The sequence below is a fragment of the Bos grunniens genome, chromosome 7, assembly GCF_055505025.1.
Source record: "Bos grunniens cultivar Pamir isolate PY7600 chromosome 7, Bosgru_T2T1.0, whole genome shotgun sequence".
Taxonomy (NCBI): domain Eukaryota; kingdom Metazoa; phylum Chordata; class Mammalia; order Artiodactyla; family Bovidae; genus Bos; species Bos grunniens.
The window spans coordinates 93,876,091-93,895,568 of NC_141171.1; the positions used below are offsets into that span (position 1 = coordinate 93,876,091).

The 19,478-nt window shown below is 37.5% G+C and overlaps 1 protein-coding gene across 15 annotated transcripts in view; it reads right to left on the minus strand.

Annotated features, from left to right (window-relative positions):
- The window catches only part of KIAA0825 (KIAA0825 ortholog), a 428,558-nt gene that overhangs the window by 350,123 nt on the left and 58,957 nt on the right, over window positions 1-19,478 (minus strand). For 6 of the 15 annotated variants that reach the window (XM_086413109.1, XM_086413116.1, XM_086413112.1 and 3 more), the window contains exon 3: window positions 12,446-12,577. In XM_086413109.1, the coding sequence (XP_086269235.1) occupies window positions 12,446-12,576 (131 nt within the window). In that variant the 5' untranslated portion in view covers window position 12,577. Of the gene's footprint in view, window positions 1-2,725; window positions 2,769-12,445; window positions 12,578-14,465; window positions 14,567-19,478 lie in introns of all 15 variants that reach the window. The other 9 variants (XM_086413110.1, XM_086413115.1, XM_086413104.1 and 6 more) reach the window with 5 other exon arrangements.

Below are 19,478 nucleotides of genomic sequence, written 5' to 3' on the forward strand. Positions count from 1 at the left end.
GCCATGATTTTCGTTTTCTGAATGTTGAGCTTTAAGCCAACTTTTTCACTCTCCTCTTTCACTTTCATCAAGAGGCTTTTTACTTCCTCTTCACTTTCTGCCATAAGGGTGGTGTCATCTGCATATCTGAGGTTTTTGATATTTCTCCCGGCAATCTTGATTCCAGCTTGTGCTTCATCCAGCCCAGTGCTTCTCATGATGTACTCTGCATGTAAGTTAAATAAACAGGGTGACAATATACAGCCTTGACGTACTCCTGTTCCTATTTGGAACCAGTCTGTTGTTCCATGTCCGGTTCTAACTGTTGCTTCCTCACCTGCATGTAGGTTTCTCAAGAGGCAGGTCAGGTGGTCTGGTATTCCCATCTCTTTCAGAATTTTCCACAGTTGATTGTGATCCACACAGTCAAAGGCTTTGGCATAGTCAATAAAGCAGAAATAGATGTTTTTCTGGAACTCTCTTGCTTTTTCCATGATCCAGCGGATGTTGGCAATTTGATCTCTGGTTCCTCTGCCTTTTCTAAAACCAGCTTTAAGTTGTTTCTAATTGTCTTTAGAAACAAGGTCAGTTGTGAAATTATTACCAAGGTAATTCAGCAAATAGAAATCCAATTAACACATTTATTGACCAAAAATGTCAGAAGTCTAATGTTGATGTAGAATGTCTGCCCTAAATAGTTTAAATTCCCAAATGTACACCATTAGCTGGTTTAGCAAGGACTTTCTAAAAGGATATTCCTAACTTTATTTGTAATATTAAAACCACTGAAAATATTCTAAATGCCCACCAGTAGAGAGAATGGTTAAATAATTACATTTATCCCATGAAACACAGTCATGAAAATGAACTAGAAATACATGGATTAATTTGATAATGATAATACATTATCAACATGGATGAATCTAACAAAAGTAATGTTATGGAAAAAAAGGTACAAATGAATATGAACCATGTAATAGCTTGAAAGCAAGCCATATGATCAAAACACAGTATTCAGGATTATAATCATACATAGTAAAAGTATACAGAAATGTGCTAGAAAACAGAGCACAATGTATCAAAATGTTGAATCACTGTGTGGTACATCTGAAACAAATATAGAATTTTAAATCAACTCTACTTTAATACTAAATACATACATACATACATTTTAAAAGAAAAAAGAAATGTGCTGGAATGATCAATATCACCAAATGCAGGGTGGGAATGGGAGTGGGGTGAGACTAGTGAGGTGCACGTAGTGAGTTTCAGCTGCAGAGGTAACATTTTATTCTTTATACTACATCATGAGCACGTGAATGTTTATCACAGTATTCTCTATGCCTCTTCATATGTCTCAACACTTCCTAATAAATCTGAACCCCAAAGTGCTTTAATTATAATGACTCTGAATTATCCAAGTTAATGATGTGTGCAAGCGGATGCATTACTGAGTGGCTGTGTGTAAATCAATTTATAAACCATTTCTAAGATGCAACATACAGCATGCTTTTTTTAAAGGATATAATTTTCTCATTCAACATTCAACCCTAGGTTCCTTGAGTGGGAAAATTACTTGTTGAATGAAAGCATATCTGATAAACATTAACTGAATCCTGAATATGCGGCAGGTACTGTGATGTATGCTAAGGACCTAAACATGAATAAGACATGGTCCCATCCCTAAAGGAATTCTTTCTAGTGAGAGAGATAGGCCTGTAAATGAAGAACTACACTCAGTAAGACTTGATAAGAGGTGTGTGTACGAAGCGCTGAGTCGGGGGGAGTACACAGGAGGTAGTCACTCAGTGTGCCTCTGGGAGGTGCAGAAAAGGCTTCTTCCTATAGAAAAGGAGATTATATGCGAGGATATTGATGCTCTAAGAAAACTAACCAGATCACTGTGCTTAGAAGTCCCCGATACCTGACCCCAGAGAATTCAGTGCTGGTCATCTAATCTCATGGCTGGGTCACTTTAAAACTCTATTTATTTGGACAATAAAAAACCATGAAGTTATTATTATTATTTTTTTTTTGGTCACAACCCTGTTTACACATGTAGGCATGTGTGTATGTGTATATGCACTATTTTACTCCGAAAGGATAAAGATGTCCTGTGATAGGCATCACTAAACAACAACTGCACAAGAGCTGATTAACACTGGCGGTGGTGCGGTTGAGGACAGGGAGAGGAACTGAGGAAAAGAGAATAATTATAATCGTGGTGCTTAAGCTTACTGTAAAAACTCTTTCAGGATTTAAAACTCTTAGTCGTTATTATTCAGTCACACAAAAAAGTTCAAAGGGGAAAAAAAAAATATGTTCTACCAGTAAAAATTATTAGAACTTCTTCAATGTAAAGGTTTTAGAGGACATAAAGGTGTGCTTTCATAGAAGGGTGAGAATTTTTATTTTTTAGAGCAGGGTAGAGGTGCCATGGCAGAGATTCAAGACTGCATCTACAATATGGAAAATGGAAACATTAAAAAGCTTTTTTAAGCTTTTACATGTTTGTTGCTCTTGTTTATACTTTTTACCAACATAAGTTCAGTCTAAGGAAAAGGTTTTTTCAATACTCTGATATATTTAAAAACACCAAGAACTAGTTGTGAAGTAAATAAGAGTTTTCTGCCTTTTAGATAAACCTAGCTCATCTAAGGAGATTAATAAAATTCCTTGGAATTAACAGGTAATTAATAGGGAAGAGACTGATAAACCATAAGTCAGCCACAAAATGAAAACTTACTTTCTTGAGACAAAGATGTTTTTCAAGCGTATTTCTTAAAAGGCTGTGAAAAGAATTTATAAGACGACTATTTCAATGAAATGTAGCAAATTTATATATTTTTGCTAAACTATTTTCTGTTTCAGTTATTTCAAAAGTTTTAACTGTACTCTCAGGGAAAAAAACATCCTTGACCCCAAATCCTATTAACAACACTCTCCTTAAATCTTCTCAAATGAATCTTCCCCTTTCCATTCCTATTGTGAAAGAAGGGGCTCAGGATCTTATCATCTCTCATCTGAACTATACAAATAGCCTCCCAAGAGTCCCATCTATTGTCAATCCACCTTTTGTTCAGAGTTATTCTCACCAGTCCTCACCACAAACGTTTACAGACGCTTTAAAATGTCCAGATTGCTTCAGGAAAGTTCAGACCAATGTAGGGCAAGTGCCCATCTAAAAAATCTAAAGCACTTCCAAAAGAGTCAACCAATTGTGAAATACCCCCCAACTTCCATTCAATGGTGGGGTAGTCCTGACATTCCTGGAGTGAGCCTGGCATCATATACCAAGGTACAGTTTCACTTTTAAAATTACATATGACTTGGGATCCCTTTCCATAATGTAGATAGGAGCTCCATGGAAGTGGCACAGGACTCTGTTAACAATATAAAGAACATTTCCCAGAAATGTTCTACAGCGATATTAGGACATGGCAGTTTAACATCCATGACAAGCAAGAGTAAGTTAATGTGCTATCTTTTTTATCTATGGAGGCTTCCCAGCTTTCATATTTTAGCATAGTTACTAAAGTCAGAATGTGACTTATCCCAGTGAAACCACACAAACTGAAAACCGGAGAAAAAGTGAGAAATTTGCACCAGCATTTACTTTGGGATGATTCCCTTGGTTCTCTTCCTGAGAAAGAGAAAAAAGAAGAGAGAAGGAGAACGTATATAATAATGAAAATCAGACTATATCAGGAACATATCTAGTTTACATCTTTATCTTCATTGCCCAGATACATGCAATCACTAAGCCAGACAGATCTGACTGCAAGTTACAAACTGAGGGTTTAATTAATACGTATGGCCACACTGAGGAGGCGGGACATTCAGTATACCATTTCATACACTGCTCATAGGAGAGAAGACAGTGGAAGGCCGGCTGAGGAACAATCTTATCACAGCTAATTATACAACGTCTAAGAAGCCATCATATAACCTTTCCTAAGGAAGGAAGGACACATGTATGCATGTGTGTGTGCAGTAACAGCAGAAAGACTACAAATAATGTAAATGCTCATCAAGAGGGAATTGACTTAGTATACGGAGAAAGTTTTTAAAATACATTAAAAAAAATCTAAGTAAAGTACACCCACAAATCCCATCTGTGTAAAAAGGAGAATATATTTTTGGGTGCACACAACTATATATAAAGAACATTTCTGGATAGTTCTACAATAATTCATTAGTGTAAGTTACCTCTGAGGAACAAGATGAGGAGGGTCAAAGGAGTTAGAAAACTTCCTCATCTCTACCCTTCCATACTCACCTTTTCCTTGTATTGGCCTTTCTCTACTGTCTGCAAATCTTCCTGAGTATGTATCATTTTATAATGTAAACTACTTACCGGAAGAGAAAACTAGCACTTGATGATAGCTTCTTGTATCCCATTCCACTCATCTAACGTCACACTAGCTAAAGCAGACACAGTAGATGTCTAACCTCTAGCCTACTTTGTCCCAGGACTTTTTTAGGCAATGAGAATACAGTGCCAAACAGTTAGCCTTTAAAGCAAAAATAAAGGAGAAAACAAGACCAGCTTTCAGGCTCCCCAACTCAACTTCTTTCCAAGTCCCATAAGACGATATTCTTAGTCATAATTCTAGAACAAAGACTGTGATTAGCAAAAGCTGTGGCATTAGTGATCCTTTTAAGACAAGGTGTTTACTTTGCTAAATCCTTGACGAAGCCCTTTCCCAGGGAAAGCTGTTGGGGTTGAGTTAGCTCTTGAGGCATTAGTCATTGGCAGGAGAGAGGGGCCAGCCACACAAGCTACATCTCCTTACCAGGGCCCAGTCTCCTTCTAGCTTTCCCTCCCCCATGCTTGTCCTCATAGCTGAGCTGGCTTCACTGGGCATCTCTGGTTGGCATCTCAGGGCTGGGGGTTACTTCCCCCTCAACCATTAACTCTGACCCTCCCTCCAGAATAGTGCCCTACTATTGCTGGCTCAATCTCCTTATCAGGTCTGCATTTTTAGTACAATATTATTCACACCTTTGCTATTAAAACAGCTTATAGACAGGAAGACACTTACTTCCTTTTCCTTATTTCCCATGGAAAGATAATACAATAATATTTCTTACTGGAATATCCTGAACGGTGATTCTTTATTGTCTTAGGCCTGTTTGGCCAAAAGTAAATAAGGCTAACTCACCTAAAAATAAAGATTATACTTTTAAAACCTGTTGAACACCTAAAATGTATGCATTACCCAATGATAATCTGATAGAGCTACTGATCCCACATTTCACGCCACTTATCTCAGTCTCCTGAAGCAGAGGTCTAATGAAAGCTTTGAGGGCATATAATACAGGACTCTGGAGAAAGAAGTTGGAACCTCCTAGACTTCAAATAATGGAGCTAATGGTGACAGATAATGAGAAGAAAATGGTCTAATATGCCACCTTGAATCAGAGAGCATGGTTAAATTTATAGAAACCATCTATCCAGTATTCTGCCACAATATAACGTTAACGCCCTCCCCTACCACTCTGACCCTACCTCTCCTGGATCAAGACCAGTGATATTATCCACGGGAGTACTTTTGTTCTTTCTTAGATTTAAAAAAAAAAAAAGGGTGGGGGAGTAATCCTGCACAGTGCCAGCAAAACTTACATCCTGAGGTACACACAAATACTGTCTGTAGTTAAGAAACAGAAAGGCAAAAGAAACTCTTAATGATGTATCAACTGAACATTAAGAGGAGAAAAATCATTCATGATGTATTGTAAGCCCAAGAAAACTTCTATGCCTCAATATCGCATTAAGCTAATACTAAGTTTTGTTCAGCTCAGAACAGATTTTAGTGCTACATGTGGTTTTTAGTTACTGGGGTGAGTCTGTGGACACAGCATTCACAGTATCCCTCTTTGGCAGGTTATTTACCTTCCTGCTACCAATGCTGATATGTGTTAGAAGTAAGTGATTCAGCGTCACTGACTTCCACTGTCAGACCTAAGAGTCACCTAGCTCTGACTTGAATGCAAATGAGGATGTAAAAGTGAAAAATGGTCTGGGAGAATGACAGCCTCTCTTGAAGGGCAGGTGAAGGTTCAGTGACCTCTGGGCATTCTAGTCCATTCTGGTGAATCACTGCTTTGGGAAGCAAAAGACCCTGTGGCTCATAAAACCTGATAATATTAAGAAGAGGGAAAGAATTCACACTTAGAATTCAGGGTCACTGCTAGAAACACAACTTTAAAAATTCAAGGGTAAGGAAAAATACCATATTTAAAAATGAATTACTAATGTTTTCTTCTTTAAAAGTATTGGGAAAAGCCATATCATATGGATGTTCATTACTTATTCAGTGTACACCATTGAGAGATAAATAGAACTGTTAGAATACAAAAATGCCAAGGGTAATTCAACTACTGCAATGTAAGTGTGGCATAACTGATTCGTCATGACATACAATTTTCTAAAAGCTATTCTGTTAGGAGGCAATAAATGAGTGCATAAATGATTTACACTCTTCTGAAACATGGTTATTATTCAGTATTTTATTTTTAAAAAATATATACACCCTATACTATTATGTTTATTCTCTAGAGTATAATAAAAACATAATTGAATTTGATGAAAAATAGACTTGATTCTAAATGTAGCACACAGCACATACAGCTCTCCCTTATTTTATCCCCCATGAAGATCAATGGTCACTTGAGGTGGTTTTGCTCTAGGTTTGTTTTAATATATGGGCAATAAAATATTTTTAATTTAAAAATTATATCCTTATACTCCATATTTTCTTTTTAATACTAACATCTGAATTTTGACCTAAATAACTATTTATGATGGCAAAGTACAATATTTTAATCATTGTTTCACTTCTCAATATGATTTCTTATTGACCAGGTAGGACAGGAAATAACTGTAGATGGTTTAGCAAATAAAAAATGAAACCGTCTATGACAAAAGCATCAGAGCTCAGTGACTTGGTTTTTTTCTAATCTCTTATTTTATCTCTTTTTTTTTTTTGGCTATACATGCTCTGCGGCAGGTGGGATCTTGGTTCCCTGACCAGGGATGGAACCCATGCCTCCTGAGGTGGAAGTGTAGTCTTAACCACTGGACCACCAGGGAAATCCCTCAGTGATTTGTTCTGATGGAGCCTCAAGGCCATTATGAACAAAGAAAGTCACTTTTTAGAAAATATTTAAATTGTTTTAATATAATCATCTCTCTATATATACATATATATATACATACACCTGAAACTATCACAACGTTATAAATCAACTCTACTTCAATTAAAAAAATTTTCTTAGCATCAGTTGGTGAAAAAAAAATTCTCTAGAATAAGGATAAGTGACTTGTTAATCTATTTAAGCTCATACTCATTTCATTTATAAATTCCTTTGGGTGAGAAACTGTGTCATGCAATATAGACATATATAATATTGAATATATAAATTAAATAAATACATAATTATACTGAAGTTTAACATAGTGATTTTATATTCACATATATAATATAAATTATAATACACATTCTCTGGAGGAGCCTGGTAGGCTGCAGTCCATGGGGTCGCTAAGAGTCGGACACAACTGGGCAACTTCACTTTCACTTTTCACTTTCATGCATTAGAGAAGGAAATGGCAACCCACTCCAGTGTTCTTGCCTGGAGAATCCCAGGGACAGGGGAGCCTGGTGGGCTGCCGTCTATGGGGTCGCACAGAGTCAGACACGACTGAAGCAACTTAGCAGCAGCAGCAGCATAATGTGATTAGGTCACGTATACATGCTTTTTAAAAAATGATATATTATGCTATTTTTTAAAAAGATATATATATATTTATATGGGTATGTATGTATATACATATAAATTAATGGTAGTTACAAATTAAAAATAAGAAGCTTAATTCTCGCTATTGAAAATAAGGGAAAAGTTTTCCCTCTCCTTCTGTTTCTTATTTACCTTAGAAACTGCAAATGTAAGTACTTTTTCATCTCTCTGAAACGTATCCCTTGGAAGACTAGATAGATCTTTTGTCAGCTTTCTCAGCCAGGACTGTCTTTCTCAAAAAACTGGGAGCCATCCTTTCAAAACACAAACACCAAGGGAGATAACTATCTCCCTGTGCCTGTGAAAAGGAGCAGCCTAATGTCAGTGGGTGCCTTGATTCAATTTGCAAAACGGCTTCTTATCATAAAGACATGAGAAGTTTGCTTCTCCTCAGGATGATGCCAACTAGCTTACACAGGTGCTTTTTACTCATGGTGAAGTTAGGATGAACCGAGTGTGAAGAACTGTGCTATCAATTCTATTTGAAGGCTGGTTAGGAAACAGGAAGGAAGGAGGCAGGGCACAACCATGAAAAGAATGATATAACCATTAAGAAAAACAAGGGACCACAAAAACCTTTTAGAAACTGCTAGGCCCAAGATGGTGGAAGATTCGCCTTCAGTAGACCTTGAGCCTCATTATGTGTTTATTGTAATTTACAAGCATACACTGAAAGATACACCCACGGCACCATGACAGTTCCAAGGTGACTGCAGAGACCAAAAGGTGGGTGGTGGCCCAATCCTTGGAAATATCTGCCCCTTCCCCAAAATACTTGTAATAATCCTCCCACTCATTAGCCTATGAAATTACCCAGCCCGTAAAAATGAACCACCCCATGTATCAGGGCTGCTCACGCCTTCTGAGAGACCCCACGCTCCTATAGAGGGTCTATCTCTCTAAATAAACCTGCTTTCACTTTGCTACGGCTCACGCTTGAATTCTTTCCTACACGAAGCCAAGGATCCTCACTTGGTGGGCTGTCCCAAGTACTTGGAACTCTCCGGGGACCAGGGACATGACCATCCTCCTGCAACCCATTTTTTCCTACAACAGATATTGTTTCTCCTGAAAATATGTTATTACATATAATGGGTGTACCTGCTGCTGCTGCTGCTAAGTCACTTCAGTCGTGTCCGACTCTGTGCGACCCCATAGATGGCGGCCCACCAGGCTCCCCTGTCCCTGGGATTCTCCAGGCAAGAACACTGGAGTAGGTTGTCATTTCCTTCTCCAACGCATGAAAGTGAAGAGTGAAAGTGAAGTCGCTCAGTCGTGTCCGACTCTTAGCGACCCCATGGAATGCAGCTTACCAGGCTCCTCCTTCCATGGAATTTGCCAGGCAAGAGTACTGGAGTGGGGTGCCATTGCCTTCTCCAAATGGGTGTACCTACTAGACTATATAAAGGGCTGTGATTCCTTTCTGCTTTTTCAGTCTCTTAGCAGATCGCCTGGATGTTTCTCACATTTTGATTTAAAGCCTGTTGAATAACAGAAGAGTTTTCTTTCTCTTCAGCCTTTGTGGAGAGGATTCCCAGAATGGGAGAAGATTTTAATTTTAATTCCTCAGCAATATGATACTTTTTTGCTGTTTATAAAAGAATTTTTGGAGTATAGGCTATCTTTTGAATTTAAGTTATTTATGCCCATTGTTATGGTGAAAAGTAAACTGTATTCTCATATTAAACATGAGGAAAAAACTGCAGGAAAATTTCACTTGCTCGGTTCAGTTTCTTTGACAGTGTATTACTATACTTTAAATTTTTAAAAAGGAAACACTGTTCATCATTTGATAATAGACATTTTTACTGTGGTTTGCCTATTTGTAACCTACACTGATAGGGACAGAGCAGGATAGTTACACTGGTAGTGGTGGAAGTCCCAGGAAGGGATTACAGATAGAGAGGAAAACCAAGGGGACTTTGGGAAATCACTGCAGGTTAACAGTTGCTTAAGAAACCTATCATAATGTTGTACATGAAGCAGGCTTGCTTAACTATAAAACGATAAATAAAAGCACAAGATATGCCCTAGGTCATTAAGTGAAAGAAACAAAAAAGGAGGCCTGCATTCTGCTGGTTGAGCTCAGCAAGACAGAAGATACTTAGGACCAAGGGCAAGAACTTAAAGGAAGGACAACATTCCAAAGTAGGAGACTCTCATGATACAGAAACCTGAGATGATGCAACATATTTTAGGATATGTTACCATCCTTCTGCTGGTTTAACTAATTGCTATGACAGTTAGTTTGACCTCATAGGGTAGAACATTCTCCCGCCTGATACAAAGGTGATGTAAGTCTGATGTTTACTAGAAGAACAAGGGAAAAGGCAGCCTTCTCCCCTCCCCTACTTTTCTTTGATTAAACAAATGTAGCCCATTGTATCCTCAGGGCAGAGCCCCCTTGCCTGCCCGCTTGCATCTCTCACAAGTGTCCTATATTAATAAACCTACTTTCTTGCCTATCACTTTGCCTCTCACTGAATTCCTTCTGCCCTGAAACAAGTCCAGACACTAGGTGAGTGATTCTAATTAAAAGACCATGAGTTCTGAATCTGAGTTACATGGTTTCAACATAAGGTGAATTATTAGAATCTTCGGCCAAAACGATTGCAGTGAATGAACTGACCTTAGGGTCCACAAACACATATGAAGACAAAGTCCTTTCTATCAGAGAATATGTATTAGTGTTAATCTGCTTAGCTGTTCCTGCTTCCCCCAGTGTTTATTTATTTAAGTAATTCATTTATTTTTGGCTGTGCTGGGTATTTGATGCAGAGCATGGGGCTCTTTGTTGCTGCACACGGGCTTTCTCTAGTTGCAGTAAGTGGAAGCTACTCTCTAGTTGAAGTACATGGGCTTCTCGTTGTGGTGACTTCCCTTGGGGAGCACTGGCTCTAGAATACACAGGCTTTAGTAGCTGCAGCTCACAGGCTCTAGAGTATACTGGCTCAGTACTTGTGGTGCACTGGCCTCCCTGCCGCAAGGCATGTTGGGTCTTAGTTCCCAGATCAGTGATTGAACCTGTGTCCCCTGCATTGGCAGGCAGGTTGCTAACCAATGGACCACCAGGGAAGTCCCTCCTCCAGCGTTCAGTAACACTAATTTTGGAGTAGGTGACAAAGACTAACCTCACATAGATGGACTGCCTAGCCTCCCAATTAAGTGAGGAGACTTAATACGGCAAACATTACATAAAAATAATTTAACGTTCTGCTTTCAGCAGTTCAAGAAATCCATGACCCTACACTACTATTTTTTGAATATCTAATTTCAAAATTTTAATTTCCGTGCTTATCCATCAAATGATAATGTTTAAACATATTAATGAAAATGCAGGCCATCCATACTGGCAAGCCCTAAGAAATCATGAACAGCATTGCTGTTGTTCAGTCGCTAAGTCGTGTCTGAATTTTTGGGACCCCATGGACTGCAGCACTCCAGGCTTTCCTGTCCTTCACCATCTCCCGGAGTTGGCTCAGATTCACACACCCACACATGACTACTGGAAAAACCATAGCTATGGCTATATGGACCTGAGAGTCCCTTGGACTGCAAGGAAATCCAACCAGTCCATCCTAAAGGAAATCAGTTCTGAATATTCACTGGAAGGACTGATGCTGAAGCTGAAACTCCGATACTTTGGCCAACTGATGCGAAGAATTGATTCATTTGAAAAGACCCTGATGCTGGGAAAGATTGAAGGCAGGAGGAGAAGGGGATGATAGAGGATGAGATGGTTGGATGGCATCACTGACACGATGGACGTGAGTTGAGTAAGCTCTGGGAGTTGGTGATGGACGGGGAGGCCTGGCATGCTGCAGTCCATGGGGTGGCAAAGAGTCGGACACGACTGAGCGACTGAAAGAACAGAACTGAGGGGAGCAAAACTTGCCACCCTAAAATATGCCTCTTTGGCATATTAAATTATACCAAGCTGTCTGTTTTCTAAGAAACACATAAAGTAAATAATCTGAAAACCAAGTAGGAGTTACCCTTTCGTTAGAAACATTCACATTCAGAAGGAAAAAATCTCCATTTGTAAAGGTATCTCCTTCACTGTACCAGGCAGAGGATAATCAATCTCCTATCAGTGGAGAAGGCACTGACTTAAGCCTGCACAACAACCTCACCCTTGTTCATAACGCTTTTCCTGGCAACTTGCCATGCTTGATTCTCCCCAACCTCAACAACCTCTTTCATCTTTAGCTGAGAATAGTATTTAAGATGAGGACTTTGGCCACTTTGGCCATCTACTCAGTTTTTCTGAGTCTCTCTCATGAATACAGGCTATTTTACACTTTTGTTTGAGTTTTTCCTGTTCATTTGTCTCACTTCAATTTAATTATTAGACTATGCAAAGAACCTAGAAGGGTAGAGGAAAATTTCTTCCTCCCCAACAACAGTAGTTCAACAAACTTTATCTATTTGAAGGCAGTGCCTGTATTTTTAGCCTTTTTTTTAGCCTTGTTTAAAGTAGTAATCAGATAAGAAAAATCATCTTATATCCTAGAGGGAAGGGTCTAATTAATTTTTTGAGGAAAGTTAATGATAATTAAAACCTAAAATTTTCTTAAGAACAGGAAACACTAAACATAGACTAGATAATAAAAGTTCTTGCAAATGAAACATGAAACCAACTTGTTTTAAAATTAACAATATTTACCTTCTAGCATTTTGTTCTATCTTTTCATCAATGTCACTGAAGATCTGCTTAAACTCCAAGTCTCCAGGAAATGAATTTAACAAACAACGTAGGTCAAAAGAATTGTGGGGATATTCATCTCCCCAATCCATCCTGAGGAAGAAGAATAAAAAATGTCATTTCCCCAAAATGAAAGGAAAAAAAAAAAAAAAACCCTTAAGTTGTGATACTAACCCCAAAATTTTAATTCTGATTTATAGGCAAGATATAGCAGTAGAAGAAGTAGGATTATTATTAATCTAGGTAGACTGTTTTGTTATTTAAATTTCATGAGGTGTGACCCAATTTTTACACCTCTAAGGTTTGAAAACGGAAAAGAAACAGAGGCTGCCTGAGCATCCGCTTCTCATTGTATCCTAGAGCTGCAGAGTATCCTGTGAAGCCTCAGAGACCACTGTGAGCAAGGGTAGATGCTTTGAAAATTTAATTATTAATAAATGCAAGTAATTTCTTCTCATACAATGAAACAGCTAAAGATTTCTTATCGGTTCTTATCCTGCACTTCAGAGAAGTAGTTTTGGAATAAAGCTTTTATTTTTCTTCAGAGAATTTAAGAGAAAAACATTTAACAAAAACATTTCAATATAAAAGTCCATAGCATCACAAGACTTTTCATTTGAAACTCAATTATTTCCCAATACAGAATAACCATGGATATACCATTTTAAAATATCAAACATCCTCATACACTTGGATTCTCCTATCTTAAAATATTTTGCAGTAAAAGGTTTAATTTTTATTTGAAAACAAATTATATTATAGGTATATAATATGCCATAATTAACATTAATTTTAAATCAGGCAAAAAAAAAAAAATCTCCAAAACTATAAGCTAAGTGGTAGATAATGCTATGTCCACCAGAAGTTATGCTTTAGGATAACAAAACCTCAGTATTTCCATATACCAATGAGTTTGATATCTTCCTGTCTTCCTAGTAGCTCAACTATTACCAGAATGTGTGTGCTTGTGTGTCCAGTCACTCAGTCATCTCCAGCTCTTTGTGACCCCGTGGACTATATTCCACCAAGCTCCTCTGTCCATGGAATTTTCCAGGAAAGAATACTGGAGTGGGTTGCTATCTCCTACTCCAGGAAATCTTCCCAACCCAGGATCAAACCCGCATCTCCTGGGTCTCCTGCTTTGGCAGGTGGATTCTTTACCACTGAGCCACCTGAGAAGCCCCCAACAGTCATTTTTAAATCCAACAGCCAGTATTACTAACAATGAATTCAGTTTCTATATTTGTATATTTTAAAATCTTTTTAGGTAATTCAATTTTTCAGATGATGAGTTATTCAAAAAGTGTTGCCAAGAAAAGGAAATTCTACTTTTGTAATGGAAAGACTTGAACGGCTGATTAAAGTTCTTGTAGAGAACTCAGACTTGGTAAATATTTTGTTTGTAGTCAGCTTCTCTGTAATAAAACAAGTTATAAATATGCTGTTCAGAGTTGCTCCAATTTGTCAATATTGTAAAGACTCATTACTTCAGATTCCACATAAAACTAAAGAAAATATGTGAAGTTAGCTTAAAAATAATAGCAAACTAGTAATATAATTTGCTGTATATCTACTGTACAGATATACTATACTGTATGTCTACTACGTATAAGGGACTTTATTTACATCACCTTCCTTGCTATGCTATGCTATGCTAAGTCACTTCAGTCGTGTCCGACTCTGTGTGACCCCATAGACAGCAGCCCACCAGGCTCCCCCGTCCCTGGGATTCTCCAGGCAAGAACACTGGAGTGGGGGGCCATTGCCTTCTCCAATGCGTGAAAGTGAAAAGTAAAAGTGAAATCACTCAGACTGCAGCCCACCAGGCTCCTCCATCCATGGGATTTTCCAGGTGAGAGTACTGGAGTGGGGGGCTATTGCCTTCTCCGTCACCTTCCTTAATCTCCATAATAACTCTAAAAATAGTTATTATCCTCATTTACGGGGAGGGAACCCAAAGAGATCCATGTTATACACCTACCCAGTGTTAGCAGGAGGGTTGGAACCCAGACTTGTTTGCTTTTAAAACTTGAGATTGCTGGTCTGTTGAGAAATCAACTGGTTACTACTGCATATAAAACACTGTAGAATATAGAAATGATATTAGTCAAAATGTTAAAATGGTTATCCTTAGACAACTGGATAGACTATGGTTGATTGTTATTTTCTTCTCCCTATTTAGCATTTTCCTTTTTTTTGCAATAAGTAATTATCATTTTATATATAATTAGGAAAATGGTTAAAAAAAATAAGTCTTGCTCTCAGGAGGTATCCAATCTCTTATTTTACATTTCCTGTATGTCTTCATTTGAAATATCTCCCAATCTTAACACTTGTCTCCTGCCATTCATAATTATCATTTCTTTCAAAATCTGATTCAAACCTTACTTAATTGCTCAGTATCTCTTGACTATGACCATTTCATCAAAATTTTTGTATTGTTTTGTTGTATTTGTGCTTACAAATGCTTGTTAAAAGAAAATCTCTTGCTTTGTATGATTTCAGCATTGAATATGTATGCTCTGTCCTTCAGTGAAATCAGCTCTGGAGTAAAACTATAATGTTCTGAAACACATCAATCATTCAAATGAGGTTGGTGACCAGGATTCTGAAGGATTCCCATCTATGTGGTTGCATGATTTTCCCTATTTAATCTCAGTGGAAAAGTTAATCAGTATATACAAAGACTTTCTTTATAAAGGAATGACATTAGAAAGGAATGCCATCTGATAACAGTGATGCGGTACCAGAATGAGGAGGGTTCAGAATGTCATACTACAGACAGACAGGTGTGATGTATGTATGCTAAGGTGTCAAGGTGATGAAGGACAAGAGAACCAAGAGTCACCTTTACAGAGGCAGTAACGCTCAAGATGCTGTGTGATTGGATAAATGAAAACTTGATGGGCAAACTATAACTAATGAGAAAATTAACCTAAATGAATAGGACCAACTTGAGAAATAAATAAAGGAGGGACAGCACAGGCAGCTGACACTCGAAAGTCTGGGTTTAGAAGTTTTCCTATTAGGATGGCAATGATGACTACGGGACTGTGATGAGAAAGAAACAAGCAATGAAGGAGTATGAGCAAAGACCCCAAACTTCCCATTTCCTCACGTGTAGTCTGTGGGCATACACTGCATCTGACACTGTGCAAGAAGGAGCAGAGAGATAGTGATTGAACGGTCTCTTCCTCTCAAGGAACAGTAATACGATGGTAAGAAAGGGAGCCAGTAGAAAAACCCGCTGCTATATTCTAAGTAAAAGATAACTATTACCTCAACAGTAGGAAGGTCAACTATTGAGGGACCAATGTAATTTGGGAAATACTTCAGTGGTACTTCAAAAAGATAGAATTACCTTTAAAAAAAAAATCTAAGGGGAAAAAGGAAAGGGTTATGAAGTTATAGATCAATATATAGGTTTATATTCTGTTTATGTTCCTGTTATGTTCTGTTTATGAGACTTCCCGGTGGCTCAGACGGTAAAGTGTCTGCCCACAATGTAGGAGGCCCAGGTTCGATTCCTGGGTCGGGAAGATCCCCTGGAGAAGGAAATGGCAATCCACTCCAATACTCTTGCCTGGAAAATCCCATGGACGGAAGAGCCTGGTAAACTACAGTCCATGGGGCTGCAAAGAGTCAGACACGACTGACTGAGCGAGTTCACTTTCACTTTATGTTCCTACAAATTGTCATTAGGGACACAATGGTAATTTTACACAATGAATGAAGTCTCTTACCCTAATCTATGATTAACTAAAGGTGGGATGATAACTTTTTAAAGTACAATAACTTTGTTTTTGAAATCTCCATTCAATAACACTTTTTAAATGTTCATTCTCCTATAATGTTTCTGATCACTTTATGTATAAGATTAAAAGAAGTCTAATATTTCAAACAAGTATTAGCACCTGATATAATATTAATTATTGCCTTTTAAAGATGAGTTATGTTTGATGAATTATATCTAAGCCAAATATCTCTAGGTCAAATTTCAGCCGTAGGCAAATTAAAACAGTTGAGTTAAAAATTTCTAAGAACAGTGACTATAATAAAGTATGAAAATATTATAAGCACAGCCAGAAGACATTACAGTAAAGCAATAAAACTAACGATACCTTATTGTGATCAAAAGAAAGCACACAAAAGTAATTTTGGACTCTCACTTGTCCTTTAACATATTTTAAAATGATACCTTTCTATCCTAAGGAGTCTTCTTTATTTAAACACATAAAATGGTTAGAGTTCTTATTTTATCTTTTATGGTTTCTTCAATAATAAAGATCCTGATTGCCATTCTCTTTAAGATCTACACGATCAAAAAGGAGTAAAAGAGAAAAACCAACCCTTGGGAAGAAATTCACACTGAAATTTAGTTAGTAAAGGAAACATCTGGATCATGTGATTTCTTCTCTTGTGAGAAACCCCAGGGAGCAGAGTCACATGGCTTTCGTTTCTACCGACAGACTGTGGAGTTAGTATATCCACCTGCTCTAGCTCACGTGAAGCCTTACCATTCAATATTATGATCTAGCCTAAAACAAACACAGTTAAATAGCGCAGTAAGGAAGTGGGATATCTTGATCAATTAAAAATAATTATATGTACCACATATAACAACACGTTTGAAAATGTTGTTCTGTAATAAAACACCATTTAACTCTAAACATCACTGACAAGGAATCAATAGACTTGACTTCTGATCCTGGTCAGCCAATGCCTCTGTGACTTTGGGTGAATCATTAAGTCTTTCCAGAGGGATGGAGTTTAGGCTCCTCATTCATAAAATGAGGTAAATGGATTTATTAGGCTCTGAGGTTTCTTCCAGCCATAAATTTGCTGTATTCTAAAAAATGGTAGGATAAGGATATATTTCTGAACCCCTCAAATTAACTCTTCCCATGGACTATTTCATTCATTCATCAATACCGTCATTTTTTTCTGTATCCCAGACTCTCAGAGCTAGTTTTAATTCTTCCCTGTCCCCAGGACTACTACATGAAAAGCTAAAGCAGAATTTATAACTTAGCAAGAAATATTATGTGAAAAAAGGAAATGTGAGCAGCAAGACCTTCTTTCACCGTAACAGGCAGATGCCCTGTACCAATGTTCCATTTCAGAACCTGCAGCTCCCTAAAATATTCTAAAAAAGCAATCAGCCCGTTTCTGGGTTCCTCTGAACTGACACAGTCTTTACACAACAAAAGATGTCTGAGACCAACTGACTTATGGGCGTTATGCCTCCACAAGGAAAAAGGAGACGTTAGGGATCATATCTTTATGGCCATCATGTATCCTTGGTATTTTTTCTATTGTACTATATTCTTGTTTGGCTTAAATTTGCTGATTTGATAAAGAAGCAAAGTGAAAATAAACTTTGACCAGGCCATCATCCTTAAATCTGAACCAGCCTTTTCTTCTGGCCTTGTTCATTTTCACTTTTCCACTCTTATATAGTCAGAAAGTAGTCTTCCTGTATCATTTACAAAATACTGCCAACATTATATAATTAAAATTTTAACTTTTACTAAATCTTGACAATTTTATGTAGTTCAGTGAACTCATTTATTGGGACATGGATTAAAGGTATAATGACTAAATATATTAAAGATAATAACAACTAACTTACGTAGCATTTATATGGGCCATGCACTGTCCTAATTACTCATTTAATTCTTGTCTTAATCCTATGTGACTTCCCTGGGTGGCTCAGACAGTAAGGAGTCTCCCTGCAATGCAGGAGACCTGGGTTTGATACCTGGGTCAGGAAGATCCCTTGGAGAAGGAAATGGCAAACCACTTCAGTATTCTTGCCTGGAGAATCCCCATGGACAGAGGAGCCTGACAGTCTACAGTCTATGGGGGTCACAAAGAGTCAGACACGAATGAGTGACTAAGACTTTAATCCCATGTAACAGGTAATATTATACTTGCTGTTTGGTCACTAAGTCGTATTGAACTCTATGGCAACCTCATGGACTATAAAGGCTCCTCTGTCCATGGGATTTCCCAGGCAAGAATACTGAATGGGTTGCCATTTCCTTCTCCAGGGCACTCCCTATATCGCGACCCAGGGATTGAACTCACATCTTCTGCACTGGAAGGAAGATTCTTTACCACTGAGCCATCAGGGAAGCCCAGGTTCTATTATAATCTATATAATAAAGATGTAGAAACTGGGGCACAGAGAGGTTGGTGACTTGCCTGAGATCACTTATATAGGAAGTGGCAAAGCTGGGATTCAGACTGCTTCAAAGGCTGTCATTAATTCACAATGTTTTAAACTCTCTGTATAAAATCATACCTTTTTATCTTACACATGTTGACTTGCCATATATATTTAACAGCTTTCCATAGAACAATTATAAATTTCATTCATTATGAAGCCTATGTAATTTCCAATTTTTTGTTCTATTTTCTTAAGGCTAGATCTTTCCCTATGATATTTCAGAGTTGCCAAAAATGTATTTCTTTTCATCAATTATTGAGAGTTGAAATTTTACTGTTTTGGCCTCCCCAAAGACTGAGAAACAACTCAAATGGATCTCCTTTTGCTGATAATCATTTCAAATACCTTATACATTAAAGTCTTATAACAGGAAAAAATGAACTTGTTATCTTCTTCAATTTATTTTTGCAACTCTCAGCTATATATAGCTTTTCCCCAGACTGCTGTGCTTTCTACTAATTATTGTGGAAGTTCTGATTATCATAATTATATGAGCTAGAATATTGATATACATCCAGTAAGTACTCATATTAACATATTACAGCTATTAAAATCCCCTTTGATAAAATATATAAAATACTTCATTGTAACTCCTCTATTAGTAATTTATGTATGTGTATGTATGAAGTAGAAATTGACAGGATCAGTCAGAATACACTATTGTAACTTGACAAGCAAACAGAATTAATTGTCATATGCTTTACTCACTAAATTGACATTGCTTTATTTTTCAGTGCACCTCTCTTTCCAGAAAATATTTTC